Here is an 18,956-nt window from a genome sequence, read left to right as displayed (position 1 = left end):
ATTATTACTTGGGAATCATTGCTTTGCTCATTGAAGGAGACCGCTGCTATTACATGTAGTGATCTCCTTCATACTATTAAGAGGAGCAAACACTAATGTCATCGCTCCTCCCCATATAGAATAGGTTGGGAAAGGGTTAACTCACAGTCCCAAAGTTGTTTTTTACACTTCTGATTGTAAATTAAATTTTTTATACCTTTTTCTATATTATTTTATTAACTGTCCTGTATTTATTGTGCCTAAAGTCATATTTTTACTTTACAATTAAAATATAAAACCCAACAGATACATGTGGTTATTTTGTTTTAAATATATTTTACTTACAATAACACCAGCAAAAACAATCACACAAATCTAAGTACATTCTGTATAACCACACCATATACATTATATTTGCAATGGGCAAGTGCTAATGTAGCATGTCTTCTCACACAATAAAACTGTTAATTTACAGAATCTAATAACTTGCAACTTTCTCAGACTTATAAAGTCAAAAACAGTTGGAAAGGGAATGAAACGTCCCAATGGCTGCTGGGATGCTAGTTCTTTATTGCTCTTCCATGGCTGGACTCTGGGCATCCGTAGCAAGGCATTTAAGGTGTCACGGATAATGCCAATCTCTGTTAGTCTCAGCCTGAACCTATACCAGCAGCTGGATAAAATATCCTCCTTCAAGTTGCTGGGCAGAGCTCTCTTTGCCCGACTGCCATCAAAGTTCACAGTCTTGACCCAGGTCAGGTACATCGCATGTGGCTCATGCTCTTGGAAGATTGCAGCTGTCCGTGACTTGTGGCAAACAATAATTCGGCCAGTTCTGGGGTGATGACAGTCAGAGAAATGTCAGGTACAGCTCTCCCAGAGAAGGCAAGGATGTCATTTATAGGTAGGTCCTGCGTTGGCTGTGCCGGTGTACTACACCTGTATGGAATTCCAGGAGATTTATAAGGTCTGAAAAAAGCCAAGGACTAAGCAGGAGTTTATGGGATTGATGGGATACTTAAGTTCTGGGATGATGTCCTAACTATACAACAATGCAACAATTACTTTGATCATCTGTATAAAGTCCTTCCATTAGTGATGGAAGGACTTTATACAGTCATGGAAGAGTATTGGGCAGACCTACTGTAGATCCATGATGTGGTCCTGGACTACAGCTGCACCATTGTAATTCATTGGGATTGGGAAATGTTGTAAATGAAAATGGTGCAATTGTTATTTTCTACGTTAAACCCATAATAAAAATTTATTAAAATTAAACCCTGAATCAGGAGTACTCAAGCATTTTTTCTAAAGGTCCACATACCTGGGTCTGCTACTGGGTGAAGGTCTGAACCGCCCCCCAAAAAATGTAAGGGGGACAAAACTAGTGGCATGTAATGCTTTGTGGAAAGTGTTTTTTTTTTTTTTTTTCATAAAAATAAGCACCGCCTCAGGTACCCAAGACAATAAGGCCCCTTTCACACGGACGAGAATTCCATGCGGGTGCAATGCGGGAGGTGAACGCATTGCACCAGCACTGAATCTGGACCCATTCACTTAATGTCACGGAAGATGTACAGGAAACAAGACAATGCAAAAACGAATATATGACTCACTGGATCCAAAACTAAGGAACAAAAGGGAGACCCCTGCATAAGACCTGGCACTCTCCCTGACTCTGCTCAGCCTATGCAAACACCCCAATGGTGGATGATCGCATATCCACGAACCTCGACTATATAACACCTGAACACCCTACAATAGTGAGGGGACACAACCACCGGCTCCCTACACTAGACACGGAGGGAGTCAGGGTCACCTGGGATCCAGCAAACATAAAATCACAAATGAATGTACAACACTTATCTTGTAGAAGACTGGGAAATGGATCAGCATGCACACACACGCCAGGAAGTTGTATAAACCGCACACTAATGCATTATGGGGAGGAATTTAAAGGGAAGCAATCAGTCCAACTACAAGACAGCTGAGAGAGGCTAACGAGATGAGGAACTGAAAACCAAAACAAAGAAGCTCAAGGAGGAGGTTCTGAAAGACATCTGTCAGAGCTTCTCAGATGTCTGGTTGTGACACTTAAATGGGGCTGTTCAGATAAGCGGGGATTTTAACGCATCACTTGTGCGCTGCATGAAAATCACAGCAGGTTCTATATTCTGCGTTTTTCACGCAACGCAGGCCCCATAGAAAAGAATGGGGATGCGTGAAAATCACAAGCATCCGCAAGCAAGTGTGGATGCGGTGCGATTTTCATTCATGGTTGCTAAGGAGATGATAGGGATGAAAGCAACCCCGGACACCATTCAAGTTAATTTACTGTATTATTTTCCCTTATAATATGGTTATAAGGGAAAATAATAGCATTCTTAATACAGAATGCTTAGTAAAATGTGGCTTGAGGGGTTAAAAAAAATAATAATTAACTCACCTCATCCTGTTGTTCGCGCCGCCGGCATCATATTCTTTCTTCTTCTTACAAGACCTGCCAAAGGACCTTTGATTACGTTATCGCTCTCAACACGTGGTGACGTCAGCACAGGTCCTGCTGAATGAAGATAGAATCTTCTATCTTCATTCAGCAGGACCTGTGCCGACGTCACCACATGGTGAGAGCGATTACACCATCAAAGGTCCTTTGGCAGGTCCTGAAAGAAGAAGAAAGAAGAAGATGCCGGCTGTGCAACAAGAGGATGGGTTGAGTTAATTTTTATAATTTTTTTTATCCCCTCAAGCCCCATTTTAGTAAGCATTCTGTATTAAGAATGCTATTATTTTTCCTTATAACAATGTTATAAGGAAAAATAATAAAATCTACAGAACACCAAACCCAAACTTCAGTGAAGAAGTCCGGTTCGAGTCTGGGTACCACAGTCAGTTTTTTCTCACGCGCAAGCAAAACACATCGCACTTGCGTGGAAAAAACAGAGCAACACAACACAATCGCAGTCAAAACTGACTGAAATTGCGATTTTTCCTGATCGCAGACGCAACGCATCCGGACACGTTCGTCTGCAAGGGGCCTAAGAATGTTTTGTGTTATGTTTTCAATAGCAACATGAATGGGATTCTATAACTATTTAACTTGTAATCAGGTCTCATCCACAAGACAAGAAATACAGGGACTGAAATCCATCTGCATCTCCCTTTTCTCAGAAGTGGCTGGAGTGTACAGTATGTGCACAGAGGAGGGCTCCTTATCTCTGTATCTGTATAACACTCTATACACATACCTACAATAGCTTCATAGGCAATATCACACATGGTAGGATTAGATACACAACTCAGCAGACAGTATCATACATGAAAGAATTAGATACACAGCTCAGCAGATAGTATCACACATGGTAGGAATAGATATGGAGCTCAGCAGGCAGTATCACACATGATAGGATTAGATACACAGCTCTGCAGACAGTATCAAACACAATAGGCTTAGACACACAACTCTGCAGACAGTATCACACATGGAAGGATTAGATACACAGCTCAACAGACACTATCACACAGAATAGGATTATATACACAACTCTGTAAACAATATCACACATGATAGGATTAGATACATAGCTCAGCAGACAGTATCACACAGGATTAGATTAGATACACCACTTAGCAGACCGTATCACACGATATGATTAGATACACAACTCAGCAGACAGTATCACACATGATAGGATTAGATACACAGCTCAGCAGACAGTATCACAGATTATAGGATTAGATACACAGATGAGCAGACAGTATTGAACACAATAGGCTTAGATACAAGACTCTGCAGACAGTATCACACATGATAGGAAAAATTCGTACCTGGGATTTTACTTTCCTTGAGTCCGGAGGCAGCACATCATGGGTTAATAGGTTGGCATCTTCTTTCTAGGACCGCCCACCTAGCAAATAGGTAATCAATTAATTAAATAAACAAATAGCCTGCCCTATAAGGGTCACCTCCCACAATGCCTCGGCGTGTTTAAGAAATTGACTCAGACAAATATATGCAAAGAAGTAATTTATTAGGGAGGGTAAACTTGTGCTGCCTCCAGACTCAAGGAAAGTAAAATCCCAGGTACGAATTTTTCCTTTCCCCTTTAGTCCTCCGGCAGCACATCATGGGATTTTTATAGATCTCATAGGGAGGGACCTTCATCCAAGGCTGCTGACAAAACCCCAGTATCAAAGGCTGAGCTCCTAGCATTGATGTCCAGACGATAGTGCTTCGCAAACGTCAGAGACGAGGACCATGATGCGGCATTGCAAATATCTTCAATAGGAACTTGCGCCATCTCTGCCCAGGAGGTTGCTGCAGCTCTGGTGGAATGGGCCTTGATTGGAAAAGGTGGAGGCATGGATTCGAGAGAATAGGCTTCCATAATTGTAGACTTTATCCACCTCGCAAGAGAGTTCCTGGAAGGCAGAAGTCCCTTTCTTGGACCAGCAAAGAGAACAAAAAGATTTTCTTTTTTTCTGAAATCTTTAGTTCTTTGGAGGTAGATCTGTAATGTTCTTTTAACATCTAGCATATTCAGAAGGGTCTGTTGCTCATTAACTGAATCAGGAAAGAATACCGGAAGAAATGATTCTCTGTTTTTATTAGCTGAAGAAGGCACTTTAGGCAGAAAAGTTGGAATTGTATATAATAATACTCCATCTGGTAGGAAGCGTACATAGGGGAATCTGGATGACAAGGCTTGCAGTTCTCCCAATCTTTTTGCGGATGTGATAGCCGTGAGAAATAAAGCCTTATAGGAAAGCCATTTGATGTCTACCTCCTGTAAAGGATCAAATGGTTCTGAAGAAAGTCTGCCTTGAAGAATCTGAAGATCAGCGGGTGATGAAGGAATCTATTCTCCGTCATGGAGTTAATGGCAGTCATGTGGGCTCTCAAGGTATTGGGTCTGAGCCCTTTCTGAAAACCCTCTTGAAGAAATTGCAGAACTGAGGAGACATCAAGATCTTTATGGTCAGACTCAGACCTCCAGGAAACAAATTTCTTCCATATCTTCGCGTATTTCTTTTTAGTCAAGTCTTTGCGAGAGGCAAGAAGGGTATCAATGACAGACTACAAAAGACCTTTTCCCTCTAATTCAGATCTTTCAGCCTCCAGACTGTAAGATGTAGACGGTGATGATATAGGCCGTTCTGGAGAAGAAGATCTGGACGTAGAGGGAGTCTCCAGAATTCTCCCCTGGATAGATGAAGGAGGAGCGGGAACCATGACCTCCTTGGCCAAAAGGGGGTTATTATTATTATAAATAGAGTCTTCTCTTCTACAATCTTCCGTAATGTCTTCGGAATGAGAGGAACTGGGGGAAAAACGTAGGCAGAGAGGTTCTTCCAACTCATTAAGAAGGCATCTACCACTGCAGGATTGTCAGAGATCTTCAGAGAACAGAATTTGCTTAACTTCTTGTTTGTCGCAGATGCCATCAGGTCCCAGGACGGACATCCCCATCTGGCTTTGGAAGATAATAGGATTTAGTTCCCATTCCGCTTGGTTGATTATCTTCCTGCTCAGAAGATCCGCTTGAGTATTCGTGCACCCTCTCATATGCAGAGCTTTCAACTCCGAAAGATGTGATTCTGCCCATTCGAAAATCTTCTTGCATAGTTGCAGCAGGAGGCTGCTCCTCATGCCCCCTTGTTTGTTCAAATAGAATACCGTGACAAGATTGTCTGAACGGATCAGTACTGACTTCCCTGATACCTCGGTTTTGAACTTGTAAAGTGCTAACAGTACAGCTTTCAATTCTTTGTAATTTGAAGACTGCCTCCTTTCTTTGGGGGACCAGTGGCCTTGCACCCACTTGTTCTGGAGGTGCGCTCCCCAGCCCTGGCTGGATGCATCCGCCGTGATGGTTACTGAGGAGAGAAACTGGAAATTCTTTCCCTTGACCAGATTGCTGGAGTGAAGCCACCACCTGAGGTTCTGTACTGTGGAGGAAGATAACTTCACCTTCGCCCCCAATAGGTAACGGCTGTGCCGCCAGGATTGGAGTAAATTCTGCTTAAGATCTCGGGTGTGGCTATTCGCCCAAGGCACCGCATCCGCAACAGCTGTCAGATGTCCCAGTGTCTTCATAACTCTGTGAACGGAAGGTGAAGGCAGAGATATTAGTGTCTTTACTTCCTTCATCAATGCTTCCATCTTTGGTAGAGGAAGGTATAACTTCATGGATACTGTGTCTATCAGGAAGCCAAGGAAAATCTTGGAAGTGGAAGGAATCAGATCGGACTTTCCCCAGTTTACCAGGAAACCTACAGACTGGAGAAGTTTTATGGTCTCTTCTAGATGATGCTGAAGTAGACTCTCTGACTCTGCAACGACAAGCCAGTCGTCCAAATAGGGGAAGATTTGAATCCCCTGAAGACGAAATTCCACAACAACAATGACAGCGATCTTGTGAAGATCCTTGGGGCAGAACACAAGCCGAACGGGAGGGCCTTGAATTGGAAATGCATCGTTCTCTTCCCCATCCTGATGGCGACTCTCAAGTATTTTCTTGATTGTAACTGGATCGGAATGTGGAGGTATGCATCTTTTAAGTCCAGTGAGGACATAAACTGATTCTTTCTGAGGACCGCAGTAATGGACCTTATTGTTTCCATCTTGAAATGGATCTTTTTCATGCAGCGGTTTACATAGCGGAGGTCTATAATTAAGCATCTTTTTCCGTCGGGTTTGGGAACACGAAACACCCTGGAGTAGACGCCTGAATATTCTTGATGAACCGGAACTGGTTCTAGAGCTCCTTTTTCCACGAACTCTTCTAAAAGCTGAATGATCTTTAGGTCTCTTCCATCATTGAGAAGAAAGCTGTCTCTTGGGAGATGGTTGAATTCCAGTGTATAGCCTTTGTGAACAACATTCAGTGCCCAGCCATCTGAGGTAATCTGCCGCCATCTGGGGTAGAAGAGTGCCAGGCGTCCTCCCACTTTCGGACCTCTGGCGTCAGAATTCAGGCTTGGTAGATCTGTTATGGTCGATCTTTTTTCTAGACTTCTCCGCAGGAATCCAGGTCCTACGGTCAGATCTTCCACGACTGGGACGCCCTCTAAAAGGTAGATCTCCTGGAATCTTTACCCCTGTAGGGACGAAAAAATCTTTTCTCTCTGCGTTTAGGCTGTGGAAAACTTAACGCCTTATCTTCCATATTGGCCTCAAGCAGTTTATCCAGATGAGAGCCGAATAATTTGCCTGGCTCAAAGGGAAGCGAACATAGGTTACTTTTTGAAGAGGGGTCTCCAGACCAGAGTTTTAGCCATCTGACTCTTCTAACGGAATTGGTGAGTGCCATCATTTTTGCAATAAGCCTTAAGGAATCAACTGGAAAGTCACAAAGAAATTCTGCCGCCAGCTTCAAAGTCGGTAGTTGCCGGAGTAAATCCTCCCTGGAAACGGCATCTTCAATATCTCTGCCTAATTGGCTAAGCCATACCCTCAGAGCACGGGCTAGCGGTACCGTGGCCATAGCTGCTTTGTTCATAGAAGCGAGGTACGTATGTAGTCTCTTAAGTAGAGCATCCGCCTTCTTCTCCATAGGGTCCTTTAATAATGCTGAATCATCTGAAGGAAAGAAAGATTTTCTTGTTAATCTGGTTACTGCTGAATAGACTCTGGAGGGAGACTTCCAACTTGTGGATTCCGCAGGATCAAGCTTGTAGATATTTTTGAATCTAGATCCTAGATTAATCCTTCCCACCAGTTGCTCCCATTCTTTATGCATTATTGCGTCCAAGACCGGGTGGCTGGGAAACACAGGAGCCTTCTTTTTGGGGAAGTAGGGGAAGTAGAAAAAGATAATCTTCCTCACGAGTGCCAGATTTCTCCTTACTGGCCTCCATAATATTTTTGACTTCTTTTATTAATCGATTCGCATCTTTTTTATTAAATAAAAAATTATCTTCTATGAAGTGCGAATCTGAATCAGAAGAAATCTCGCCTTCCGAACGAAGAGACTCCTCAGAAGATGATGGGGATAAACACGGCTTCTTTGACCCCTTATTCTTAGATTGTTTGAGGAACTCTTTGAACAGAGACATAATTTTCTCTGTTTCGGCATCTGACGGATTATCTGGCTGAGTACAATCCTTTACAAATATTGGAGGAATGATCTGCGGGTAACTGGTGAAGACACGAAATACAGAGGGATGACTGAGATTTCTTTTTGTATGGCGAGGAATCTTGAGTATCATGGTGACACCTGGCACATAGATCCTGCAGGAAATCATCAGGGAGCGGTTGCTCACAGGCCTGACACATCCTATGTTTGCTCTTCCTGGATCTCTTTTCCCCCCTGCTTGATGCGCTGGACATCTGAAATTTAAGGGAGGTAAAATAAATCATGCGGAAGAAAGAGAAAAATACATTCTCCTTAGAGAGTGAAGAGATCCTAAATAATACCTCTAAATGCTGGAGCTCTGCTGCCTGGTACAAAGGGCATCGAGCTCCAGCTAGATCCTCTCTTAAATACCTTAAGCAATTTGAATTTGGCTCTCAAACGGGGCCGGAGGGGCACCTGTGACGTCATCCGGAAGCGCCTGCGTGTCACGATGCGTTCCACACGCGAAAACCGGAAGTTCGGCACTTGACTTCCGGTAAAAAGATAGTGCTGTAACCGGAGATCCAAGCCCCGCTACCGAAGAACCCAGGGACTTCGGGGATGGCGCTGGAGCGGACAGGAGTGGAGCCAGGGGACACCATGGCTATTCCTACTCCCAGGCCTTAAAACCGTGTCAAGGTATGCGGCCAAGCAGTAATCTTCTTAGGTGGGCTACATCCTATGTTGAAGAGGACAATAAAAAAAACACACCAAGGCATTGTGGGAGGTGACCCTTATAGGCCAGGATATTAGTTTAATTAATTGATTGATTACCTGTTTGCTAGGTGGGCGGTCCTAAAAGGAAAATGCCAACCTATTAACCCATGATGTGCTGCCGGAGGACGAAAGGGGAAAGGATTAGATACACAGTTCAGCAGATAGTATCACACATGGTAGTATTAGATACCCAGATCAGCAGACCGTATCACACATGGTAGGATTAGCTACGCAGATCAGCAGGCAATATTACACATGATAGGATTAGATACATAGCTCAGCAGACAGTATCACACAGGACTAGATAACATACACCACTTAGCAGACAGTATCACACATGATAGGATTAGATACACAACTCAGCAGGCAGTATCACACATAATAGGATTAGATACGCAGCTCTGCAGACAGTATAACACATGATATAAATAGATACACAGCTCAGCAGACAGTATCAAACACAAAAGGCTTAGACACACAACTCTGCAGATAGTATCATACATGATAGTATTAGATGCACAGCTCAGAAGACAGTATCACACAGAAAAGGATTAGATACACAACTGTGCAAACAATATCACACATGAAAGCAGGGGCGTAGCTAGAAATGACTGGGCCCCATAGCAAAACAATTTATGGGCCCCCCTCCCGGATCTCCCACCCCCACATACCTCTCAGACCTCCCACCCCTTCCAGAGCTCCCACCAAAACACCCCTCCAGTACCTCCCACCCCAGCATCCCCACACTTCTCCAAGACCTCCCACCCCCACACCCATCCTAAATCTCCCACCGACAGTCCCCAGATATAATGGTCCAGACATCAAGTGTCCTGCTTTCCCCCCCACAATTTAATGGTTTAGACCTTGGAGATCCTGCGGCTCCCCCCTCAATAAATTAGTCTAGACCTCCAGGGTCCTGCTTCCCCCTAAATATAATGGTCCAGACCTCCAGGGTCCTGCTCCCCTCCTCCCAAGATATAATGGTCCAAGTGTTGTGTTCCCCCCTAAATAATGGTCCAGACCATACCTCCAGGTCCTGCTCCCCCCTTCTCCTTAAATGTACTGGTCCAGACCTCCAGGGTCCTGCTCCCCCCTCCTCCCAAGATATAATGGTCCAGGACTCCAGAGTAAATTTTACCAGTCCCAGAGTCAGCCAGCCCTCACCTCACAGCCACTTGAACGTCTACGCGCCCACACTCCAGCAGTGCTGCCAGGCCAAGCAGCACGCAGCTTCGCTGTACACTCCACCTCTTCCACTTCCGGCCAGTAGGACTGCCGCCCAGACTGGGAGCGGGACCACTCCCTCTCCTCACTGCAGGTACGCCTCTCTGCCTCCGGCCGCCCCCTATCGCACTGCCCACAGCCTACAGGACCTGCAGATAGCGCTTTCTATGTCTGTCCTGGAGGGGCCTGCGACCCCTGTAGCTATACCACATGAATAAAAAAAAATTATAATAATCCTCAGCAGGCAGCCCGGGCCCCCAGTGGCGTAGGGCCCCATAGCCATTGCTATGGCTGCTATGGTGATCCCTACGCCCATGCATGAAAGAATTAGATACACAGCTCAGCAGACAGTATCACACATGGTAGAAATAGATATCGAGCTCAGCAGGCAGTATCACACAGGATAGGCTTAGACACACAACTCTGCAGACAGTATCAAACACTATAGGCTTAGACACACAACTCTGCAGACAGTATCACACATGGTAGGATTAGATACACAGCTCAACAGACACTATCACACAGAATAGGATTATATACACAACTCTGTAAACAATATCACACATGATAGGATTAGATACATAGCTCAGCAGACAGTATCACACAGGATTAGATTAGATACACCACTTAGCAGACAGTATCACACGATATGATTAGATACACAACTCAGCAGACAGTATCACACATGATAGGATTAGATACACAGTTCAGCAGATAGTATCACACATGGTAGTATTAGATACCCAGATCAGCAGACCGTATCACACATGGTGCTCAGCAGACAGTATCAAACACAAAAGGATTAGACACACAACTCTGCAGACAGTATCATACATGGTAGTATTAGATACACAGCTCAGAAGACAGTATCACGCAGAATAGGATTAGATACAAGATTGTGCAAACAATATCACACATGATAGGATTAGATACACAGCTAAGCAGACAGTATCACACAGTATTAATTAGATACACTACACATCAGGCAGTATCACACATGGTAGTATTAGATGCCCAGATCAGCAGACAGTATCACACAATAGGAATAGATACACAGCTTAGCAGGCAGTATCACACATTATAGGATTAGATACACAACTCATCAGTCAGTATCACACATAATAGTATTAGATACACAGCTTAGCAGGTAGTATCACACATAATAGGATTAGATACACAGCTCAGGAGACAGTATTACACAGGATATGATTAGATATACAACTCATCAGGCAGTATCACACATAATAGGATTAGATACACAGCTGAGCAGACAGTATCACACATGATATGATTAGATACACCACTCAGGAGGCAGTATTACACATGATAGTGTTAGATACACAACTCAGCAGGCAGTATCACACACAATTGGCTTATATACACGACTTTGCGGATAGTATCACACATGGTAGGAATTAGATACACAGCTCAGTAGACAGTATTACACAGGATAGGATTAGATACACAGCTAAGTAGACAGTATCACACACAATAGGCTTAGATACACGACTCTGCAGACAGTATCACACATGATAGGATTAGATACACAGCTGAGCAGACAGTATAACACATGATAGGATTAGATACACCACTCAGCAGATAGTATCACACATGGTAGTATTAGATACCCAGATCAGCAGACAGTATCACACATGATAGGATTAGATATGCAGCTCAGCAGACAGTATCACACACAATAGGCTTAGATACACGACTCTGCAGACAGTATCACACATGATAGGATTAGATACACAGCTGAGCAGACAGTATAACACATGATAGGATTAGATACACCACTCAGCAGATAGTATCACACATGGTAGTATTAGATACCCAGATCAGCAGACAGTATCATACATGGTAGGATTAGCTATGCAGCTTAGCAGGCAGTATCACACATGATAGGATTAGATATGCAGCTCAGCAGACAGTATCACACATGATAGGCTTAGATACACAGCTCAGCAGACAGTATCACACAGTATTAATTAGATACACAACTCATCAGTCAGTATCACGCATAATAGTATTAGATACACAGCTTAGTAGGTAGTATCACACATAATAGGATTAGATACACAGCTCTGCAGACAGTATCACACATAATAGTATTAGATACACAACTCATCAGGCAGTATCACACATGGAAGGATTAGATACACAGCTCAGCAGACAATCAATAATCAATAAGTATTTTAAATGTCTTGAAAAAATTGTGGTATTTACTAACACCCAATGTGTCTGAATTGTATTATGTACATTTGTAACATGTGATGGGACTGTTAAATGTATATAATACTCTCTGCAGAATACTGTGGTTGGTGTGTGTTATTTTGAATATAATAAATATAATACTAAACTAGCACTGTATACTGACACCAAGTGTATCTAAATCATAGTATACGGCATATAGAATTGTAGTGAACAATGGCACAGGTCAAAATATATGGTAAGTAATCTTTGCACAGTAAAAAAAAAGTGCCACCTGCTGTCTGAACGTTGTATTGCAATTGATCCAATTTAGATATAACGTCATTTCGTGACACACATCTCAGGACATGTTGTGATCAGTTAAGTGTGGACACATCTGTAACATGGCATCTTTGTGGTTAGACAGAGGGAGGGCCCCCTATGTCCCTGATTACATAAAGCCATCCTTCTGCAACATGATACATTGCAATACAGAAGTATTGCAATGTATTGTAGAAAGGAATATCAGAACTGATCCAAAAAATGGAATAAAAGATAAAAATTAAAGCTCACCCCACCCCCAACTTAAAAGTTAATAGTAGGTTGCACAGCTTTAAAACAAACTTTTTATTGTACAGTATATTCAGCTGCGCATATAGCAGAACGGCACACTGTTCAGGTGTTGCTGCACTCAATGTGAACATTCCCTTGAGACTTTTTTCTTCCTTCCTTACACACCTCAGTTAATGGGAAAAAAAAGTTAGGGGTGTTAAAATAATGGGACACGGAGATATTTAAATAACTAGAGTAGAGGAGTAATTTGGCATGAGCATGAACATGCTGACTCAATGAATGAGGCACCCATTTGAATTCCAAGGACAATGTTTTTTTCTATTCTGCACCATGACTCACCCTGCAAACAAAACGAGCCTTCAGATAGATAGATATGTTGATCAAACAATAAAAATGTTATTGCAAAAATGAAAACATCATTGTCAAAATTGAGGATCCAAAATGGGTCAATCATACATGTAAAATGTAATATCTTTAGTTTGAGGTCAGAGTTAGAGATGGTATATATTAACCAAAACCACCCAAAACTGGCAATGCTGATAGATGTAAGAGAGCATATTTGCCAGATCGGACTACTTGCAGGGATTATCTGTAGTCTGTTACCATGGAGACACACAGCTCCCTCCAAGTCTTGATTGACATACCCAGGCAGCGTTCACATCCTCCTTCTGGCCCTGAGTGCATGGTAAATCTTGCGCCTGCGCAGTGCCGTTCAGTATTCAGCGCAGGTGCAGTAAGGAAGTCGGCAGCCAGTGAGCGTCCCTTCCTTCACTATGCCTGCGCCAAATACTGAGCGGCAGTGCGCAGACGCGAGATTTAACATGCACTCAGGGCCAGCAGGAGGATGCGAACGCTGCCTGGGCCTGCCAATCAAGACTTGGAGAGAGGTGACAGAGGTGGGAGAACAGAGCCTCTAGGAGCAGGATCAACACCCCCCTGCTCCTAGAGGCTAATTTACATATTATACAAGGTACATTTAAGGAGTAACGGGGGCATGGATAAAGCTAGAAATAGGCTAGTTAGGTTTAGCTGACATTAGCACATCGTTAATGTCAGACTGTTTAATTTAGGTATTTCTGATGACAGAAACCCTTTAATCTACACAACTAATATTTGGATTCTCCATCTCCTTACAGACTAAAGATGATCTTGTCTTCAGTCAACTGCAAACATCTAAATATATTGGCCCTCTTTCTTTTCCTGTTCATCTTATCCTTTGTATGGAAACGTGCAAGTATCACCTCTGGGGTGTCAACAAATATTCAAAAGTTAATTTGTCAAGGAAAAGAGAACCAAAATGAGACAGCAGTAAAAAGCCCAACGCCCCCAAAGAAACACGAGGAGGACATTATTGTCCTCATTTGGAAGTGGCCCTGGGGATATCAATCTCCTTTAGATAAGTGTCCTGAATATGGTATATTTGGATGCAAGTTGACAGTAGATAGAAGTCTATATGGTGTTGCCGATGCTGTCCTCATTCATCACGCAGATATTATGTATGACAAAAACTCTTTGCCCCAAGAGTCAAAACCTAATTTTCAGCGTTGGATCTGGTACAATATGGAACCACCACGGATTATCCAGAACTTGAAAATGTTAGATAACCTATTCAACATGACCATGACCTTCCGGCGCGATTCAGATATACATTGTCCATATGGTCAGATGGAGCCATTAAAAAAGAGAGGGCAAAACTTTACCATTCCCAAAAAATCCAAGCTGGTCTCTTGGGTCGTCAGTAAGTGGTACCCTGGTGCCCCCCGCATTGCATATTATGAGGAGCTAAAGAATCACATTACTATTGATGTATATGGAGCAAAGCACAAGAAACTAAGCTGGGATGATTTCTTTGCCACCATATCTCAGTACAAGTTCTACCTCGCCTTTGAGAATTCAGTTTACAAGGATTATATCACCGAGAAGTTGTGGTCCAATGCTTTTGGATCATGGGCGGTTCCAGTTGTGTTAGGAACATCTCGGAAGAACTATGAACGTTTTGTCCCTGGAGATGCCTTCATTCACGTTGATGATTTCACAAGTCCTAAGGAATTGGCTGCCTATCTTCTAGAGTTGGACAAGGACGATGAGAAGTACAGGAAGTTTTTTAACTGGAGATTTCAATATCGTGTTGCTTTTAGTAGAGGAGCATCATATAGCTACTGCAAAATATGTGCAATCATCAGAGAAAGTCCCGTTTACCAGGTCCTTCATAGTGTGGAAAAGTGGTTTCTGGAAGATGTGTAATCTTTGACCTAGAAAGTTGAAAACCGATATCTCTACTGTCTCTACTCTAACACGAGTAGGTTGACATTAAAGGACCCCATAAAGATAAATTAAATGTGAAACTAATCGAAGTGGAAGGAATCCCTTAAAGGAGCTACAGTATCAGTGGATGAGTACTGGTGCTACTCAGTGTTATATCAGCTGCTGTGGTGGTTCAGAAGCTCTCGGTCACTAGGTCATCACTCTATATTATTCTTATAATTGATGTACGAGTGTTAATTATATTTTCACATTAAGAAAATTAAATTTCACAATGGAACGAGGAGTGAATATAATTAAAGTGAAGGGTAACTGTATTGTGGCCATTTTCTCTCTTTACACCCCTGATAGTCATCAGTTCTTGGCTGTGTGTGGTCATCAGAGTCAAGCTGAGCTACTAATAGTAGAAATATATAGACATTTTCTTTCAAACAATGGGATGTGCACCCCAAAGGGTCCTTTCTGGACTGGATTTTATACCACCTATCTGTCTGTCTGTCTTTCTATTAATCTAATAGCAAAAACACAATGTAACAGCTCTTTGCAAATACTGAATACATGGATTCTAAATGCTACTAATGCTGCACTCACTATATAAATACAAACAAGGTATTAAGCAAATACATTTTAATAAAAAATAATATTTGCCCATCTACCATGGCGAGGTGACCTTACTCTAGATTGACTCCCATCCTTGTGCCACTGGGCTTCACATGAAATCAGAGAACAATGGTGGCTACTGGTTAGAGTGTAAATCCAACATGAGGGCAGCTGCATCTCCACATGCATACTGAAAAAAACAAAAGACAAAGTCAGCATAACCTGTACAATTTAATAAATCAAAAGGACATGTCACTGTGGCTAAAAATTCTAAAGCAAAAAACACAATGCAACAGCAATATCGATCTATCCATCCATTCTATCTATCTAAGAAAAAAATCAAGCCACAGCAATAGAAAATATTCTGGTGCAAATGCTACGCTTATTTTGTGAATTTGAGATTCTTTGCAAATATATTTTGTACACAATTATTTGGGACCGTCTGCCACACGTCAAGGCGATCTCTGTAAGACAGGAACCTAACACAAAATTCTACCTGTTATGTGCCATAACGGCCACCATGAAATTCAGGGAGTGCAGGTTCCACATGCATGCTGGGTCCACTCTGCTTTTTATCATTTTTGGTGCCAAAATGGCCTCCATTAAATTTCGGGGATGCAGGTACCAACATGCATGCTGAGCCCACCCTATACCTCTCCTGGTGCCAGACGGCTTCCAATAAATGCAATGAGAGTCCACTCTATACCTCTCCTGATGCCAAAAGGCTTCCAGTGAGTGCAGGGAGAGCAGGCTACAGCTTTATACTTACATTAATTAAAATCAGCCTATGGGGCAGACCAGCTGGTCTGGGGTGCAAGACTAAATGGAGTCAGCCACGCCTCCAGTACAAACTGCAAAGATAAAGGGGGTCAGTCAGCACATCCCAATGCGCGGGTGCACGCTGCCATGGCTAGAAACACAAAGAAAAAAAATCTATCCATCTGTCTATTGATTCATCATAAAATCTGTAAAAAGGAGATAAAATCTGCAAAAATCCAAAACAAACAGCGGGTGGCAAAAGAGAGCAAATCAAATCCCCAAAAATTATTTAAATATATAAATGCTAAAAAACGATGGTCAAAGCAGGTAGGTCTCCTAAATAACGGTAAAGGGGGACAGTCACTATAGATGAGGGTTCTGATTTGAGGTCTGATATAGGGTCTGATCTGAAATGGGGGTCTGATTTGAAGTCTGATATGGGGGTCTTATCTGAGGAACTTATATGAGGGTCTTATCTGAAGATTTGATATGGGTTTGATCTGTGAATCTGATATGGGGGTCTGATCTGAGTCTCTGATATTGGGGTCTGATCTGAGAATCTAATCGGGGGTTTTGATTGGAGGTCTGATATGGGGTTCTGATTTGAGGTCTGATATGGGTTTCTGATCTAAAGATCTAATATGGGTGTCTGATATGGGGGTCTGAGTCAGTGTCAGACTGGGGTGACTAGGGCCCACCAGTGGAATTGATTTTGCGGGGCCACCCTAGAGCTGGAGATATTACTTGTTAATTTTTCAGTCTCATGCACATTAATGTATGCATTTTAGCACAAAATACAATGTGCTAAACAGAACAGTATTGTGCACTGCACTATATCAAATAGTTTTCCATAAGGGTACCTTCACACTAGCGTTTTTGTTTTTCAGTGATGATTTCCGTCCTCGTCCTGAACACTTGCCGGAATGCCGGACCTGGCATTAATTTCCATTTAAATGCATTAATGCCGGATCTGGCCCCAAGTGTTCCGAAAAAAATGGATCAGTTCTTTCTATCCACGCATGCGCAGACCATTAAATCTGTGAAAAAAAATAATACCGGATCCGTTTTTCCGGACGACAACCGGAAAGACAGATTCAGTATTGCAATACAATTGTGAGACGGATCCACATCCGGACACATCTCACAAATGCATCTATTTGTGTCCAGATTGCCGGATCTTTTGCCTCAAGTGTGAAAGTACCCTTAAGCAACTCATTTAGTTGATAACTGTGTCTGTTATGTACAGTCAGTAGTTTGGACAGCAGCCACACGTGGACATTCCATGTCCTAGATAAACCACCCAGTCAAAAGATACGTTTATTGAAGTAATCGCAGTAGCACCACGGCCTCCTCACAGCTCACCAAGCTCAGCACCGTACATTGTATAGCGGCTGTGCTTGGTATCATGCTCAGCACCTTTCACTTCTATGGGGCTGAGGCCACTTGACCAATGAATGTGACGTCACATGGCCTAGGAAAAGAACAGAGAAGGGCACAGAGCTCACAGGAGCACCGATGCCTTCTCAGCTGATCAGCAGAGGCACCGGATGTCAGACCCCCACCGATCAGATACTGATGACCTATCCACAGTCATATGTGATTGATATCAGCAGCTCCTCTTATAATGCTCCAGTGCTTATATAACCTCTAGACATTACATCATATGTGACTGATATCAGCCGCTCCTCATATAACGCTCCAGTGCTGCTGTAACCTCCAGACATTACATCATATCTAAAAGGTAAGCTTGTATGTAAGGGGGGGGGGGGGTTGTACTGGTACACATTATAAGTGGATATTTTTTGTAGTGGTGCAGATTATAAGGGGGGTGGGTTGTACTGTGCATTATAAGGGGGTATATTTTGTACTGGCATATATTACAAGTTGGCATTTTCTGTACTGGTGCACATTATAAGGGGATATTTTTTGTACTGGTGCACATTATAATGGGGGAATATTCTGTTCTGGTGCACATTATAATGGGGTACTTTTTGTACTGGTACACATTATAAGGGGGCATTTTTTTTGCACTGGTGCACATTAGGCCTCATGCACACAACAGTATTTTTTTCACGGTCCGCAAAATGGGGTTCTGTTGTTCCGTGATCCGTTTCCGTTTTTGTTTCCGTGTGTCTTCCTCGATTTTTGGAGGATTACCAGACATGAAGGAAAAGGAAAAAAAGTTTGCCTTGCAAATGATAGGAAAAAAACAGACATGGATCACGGACGCGGATGACAATCTTGTATGCCTCCGTTTTTTTTCACGGACCTATTGACTTGAATGGGTCTGTGAAACGTTGTCCGTGAAAAAAATAGGACAAGTCATATTTTTTTGACGGACTGAAAACATGGATCACGGACGCTGATGACAAACGGTGCATCATCTGAGTTTTCAACGGAGCCATTAAAAGTCAATGGGTCTGCAGAAAATCACGGAAAACGGAACAACGGACACGGAACACAACAACGGTCGTGTGCATGAGGCCTTATAAGGGGGGATTTTTTGCACCCAGGAACCTAGTCGCCCTGATAATC

At 42.8% G+C, this 18,956-nt stretch overlaps 1 protein-coding gene across 1 annotated transcript in view; it reads left to right on the top strand.

Annotated features, from left to right (window-relative positions):
* LOC122946557 (3-galactosyl-N-acetylglucosaminide 4-alpha-L-fucosyltransferase FUT3-like) overlaps positions 1-15,717 on the top strand; it is a 30,408-nt gene extending 14,691 nt beyond the window's left edge. Inside the window, exon 2 of the mRNA XM_044306275.1 lies at positions 13,937-15,717. Within this exon, the coding sequence (XP_044162210.1) occupies positions 13,937-15,044 (1,108 nt within the window). The 3' untranslated portion in view covers positions 15,045-15,717. The remainder of the gene's footprint in view (positions 1-13,936) is intronic.
* Positions 15,718-18,956: the final 3,239 nt, after the last annotated feature.

Source organism: Bufo gargarizans, chromosome 9 (assembly GCF_014858855.1).
Source record: "Bufo gargarizans isolate SCDJY-AF-19 chromosome 9, ASM1485885v1, whole genome shotgun sequence".
NCBI classification, from domain to species: domain Eukaryota; kingdom Metazoa; phylum Chordata; class Amphibia; order Anura; family Bufonidae; genus Bufo; species Bufo gargarizans.
Note: the sequence above shows the minus strand (reverse complement) of the source record. Positions and strands in the feature narration are given on the sequence as shown.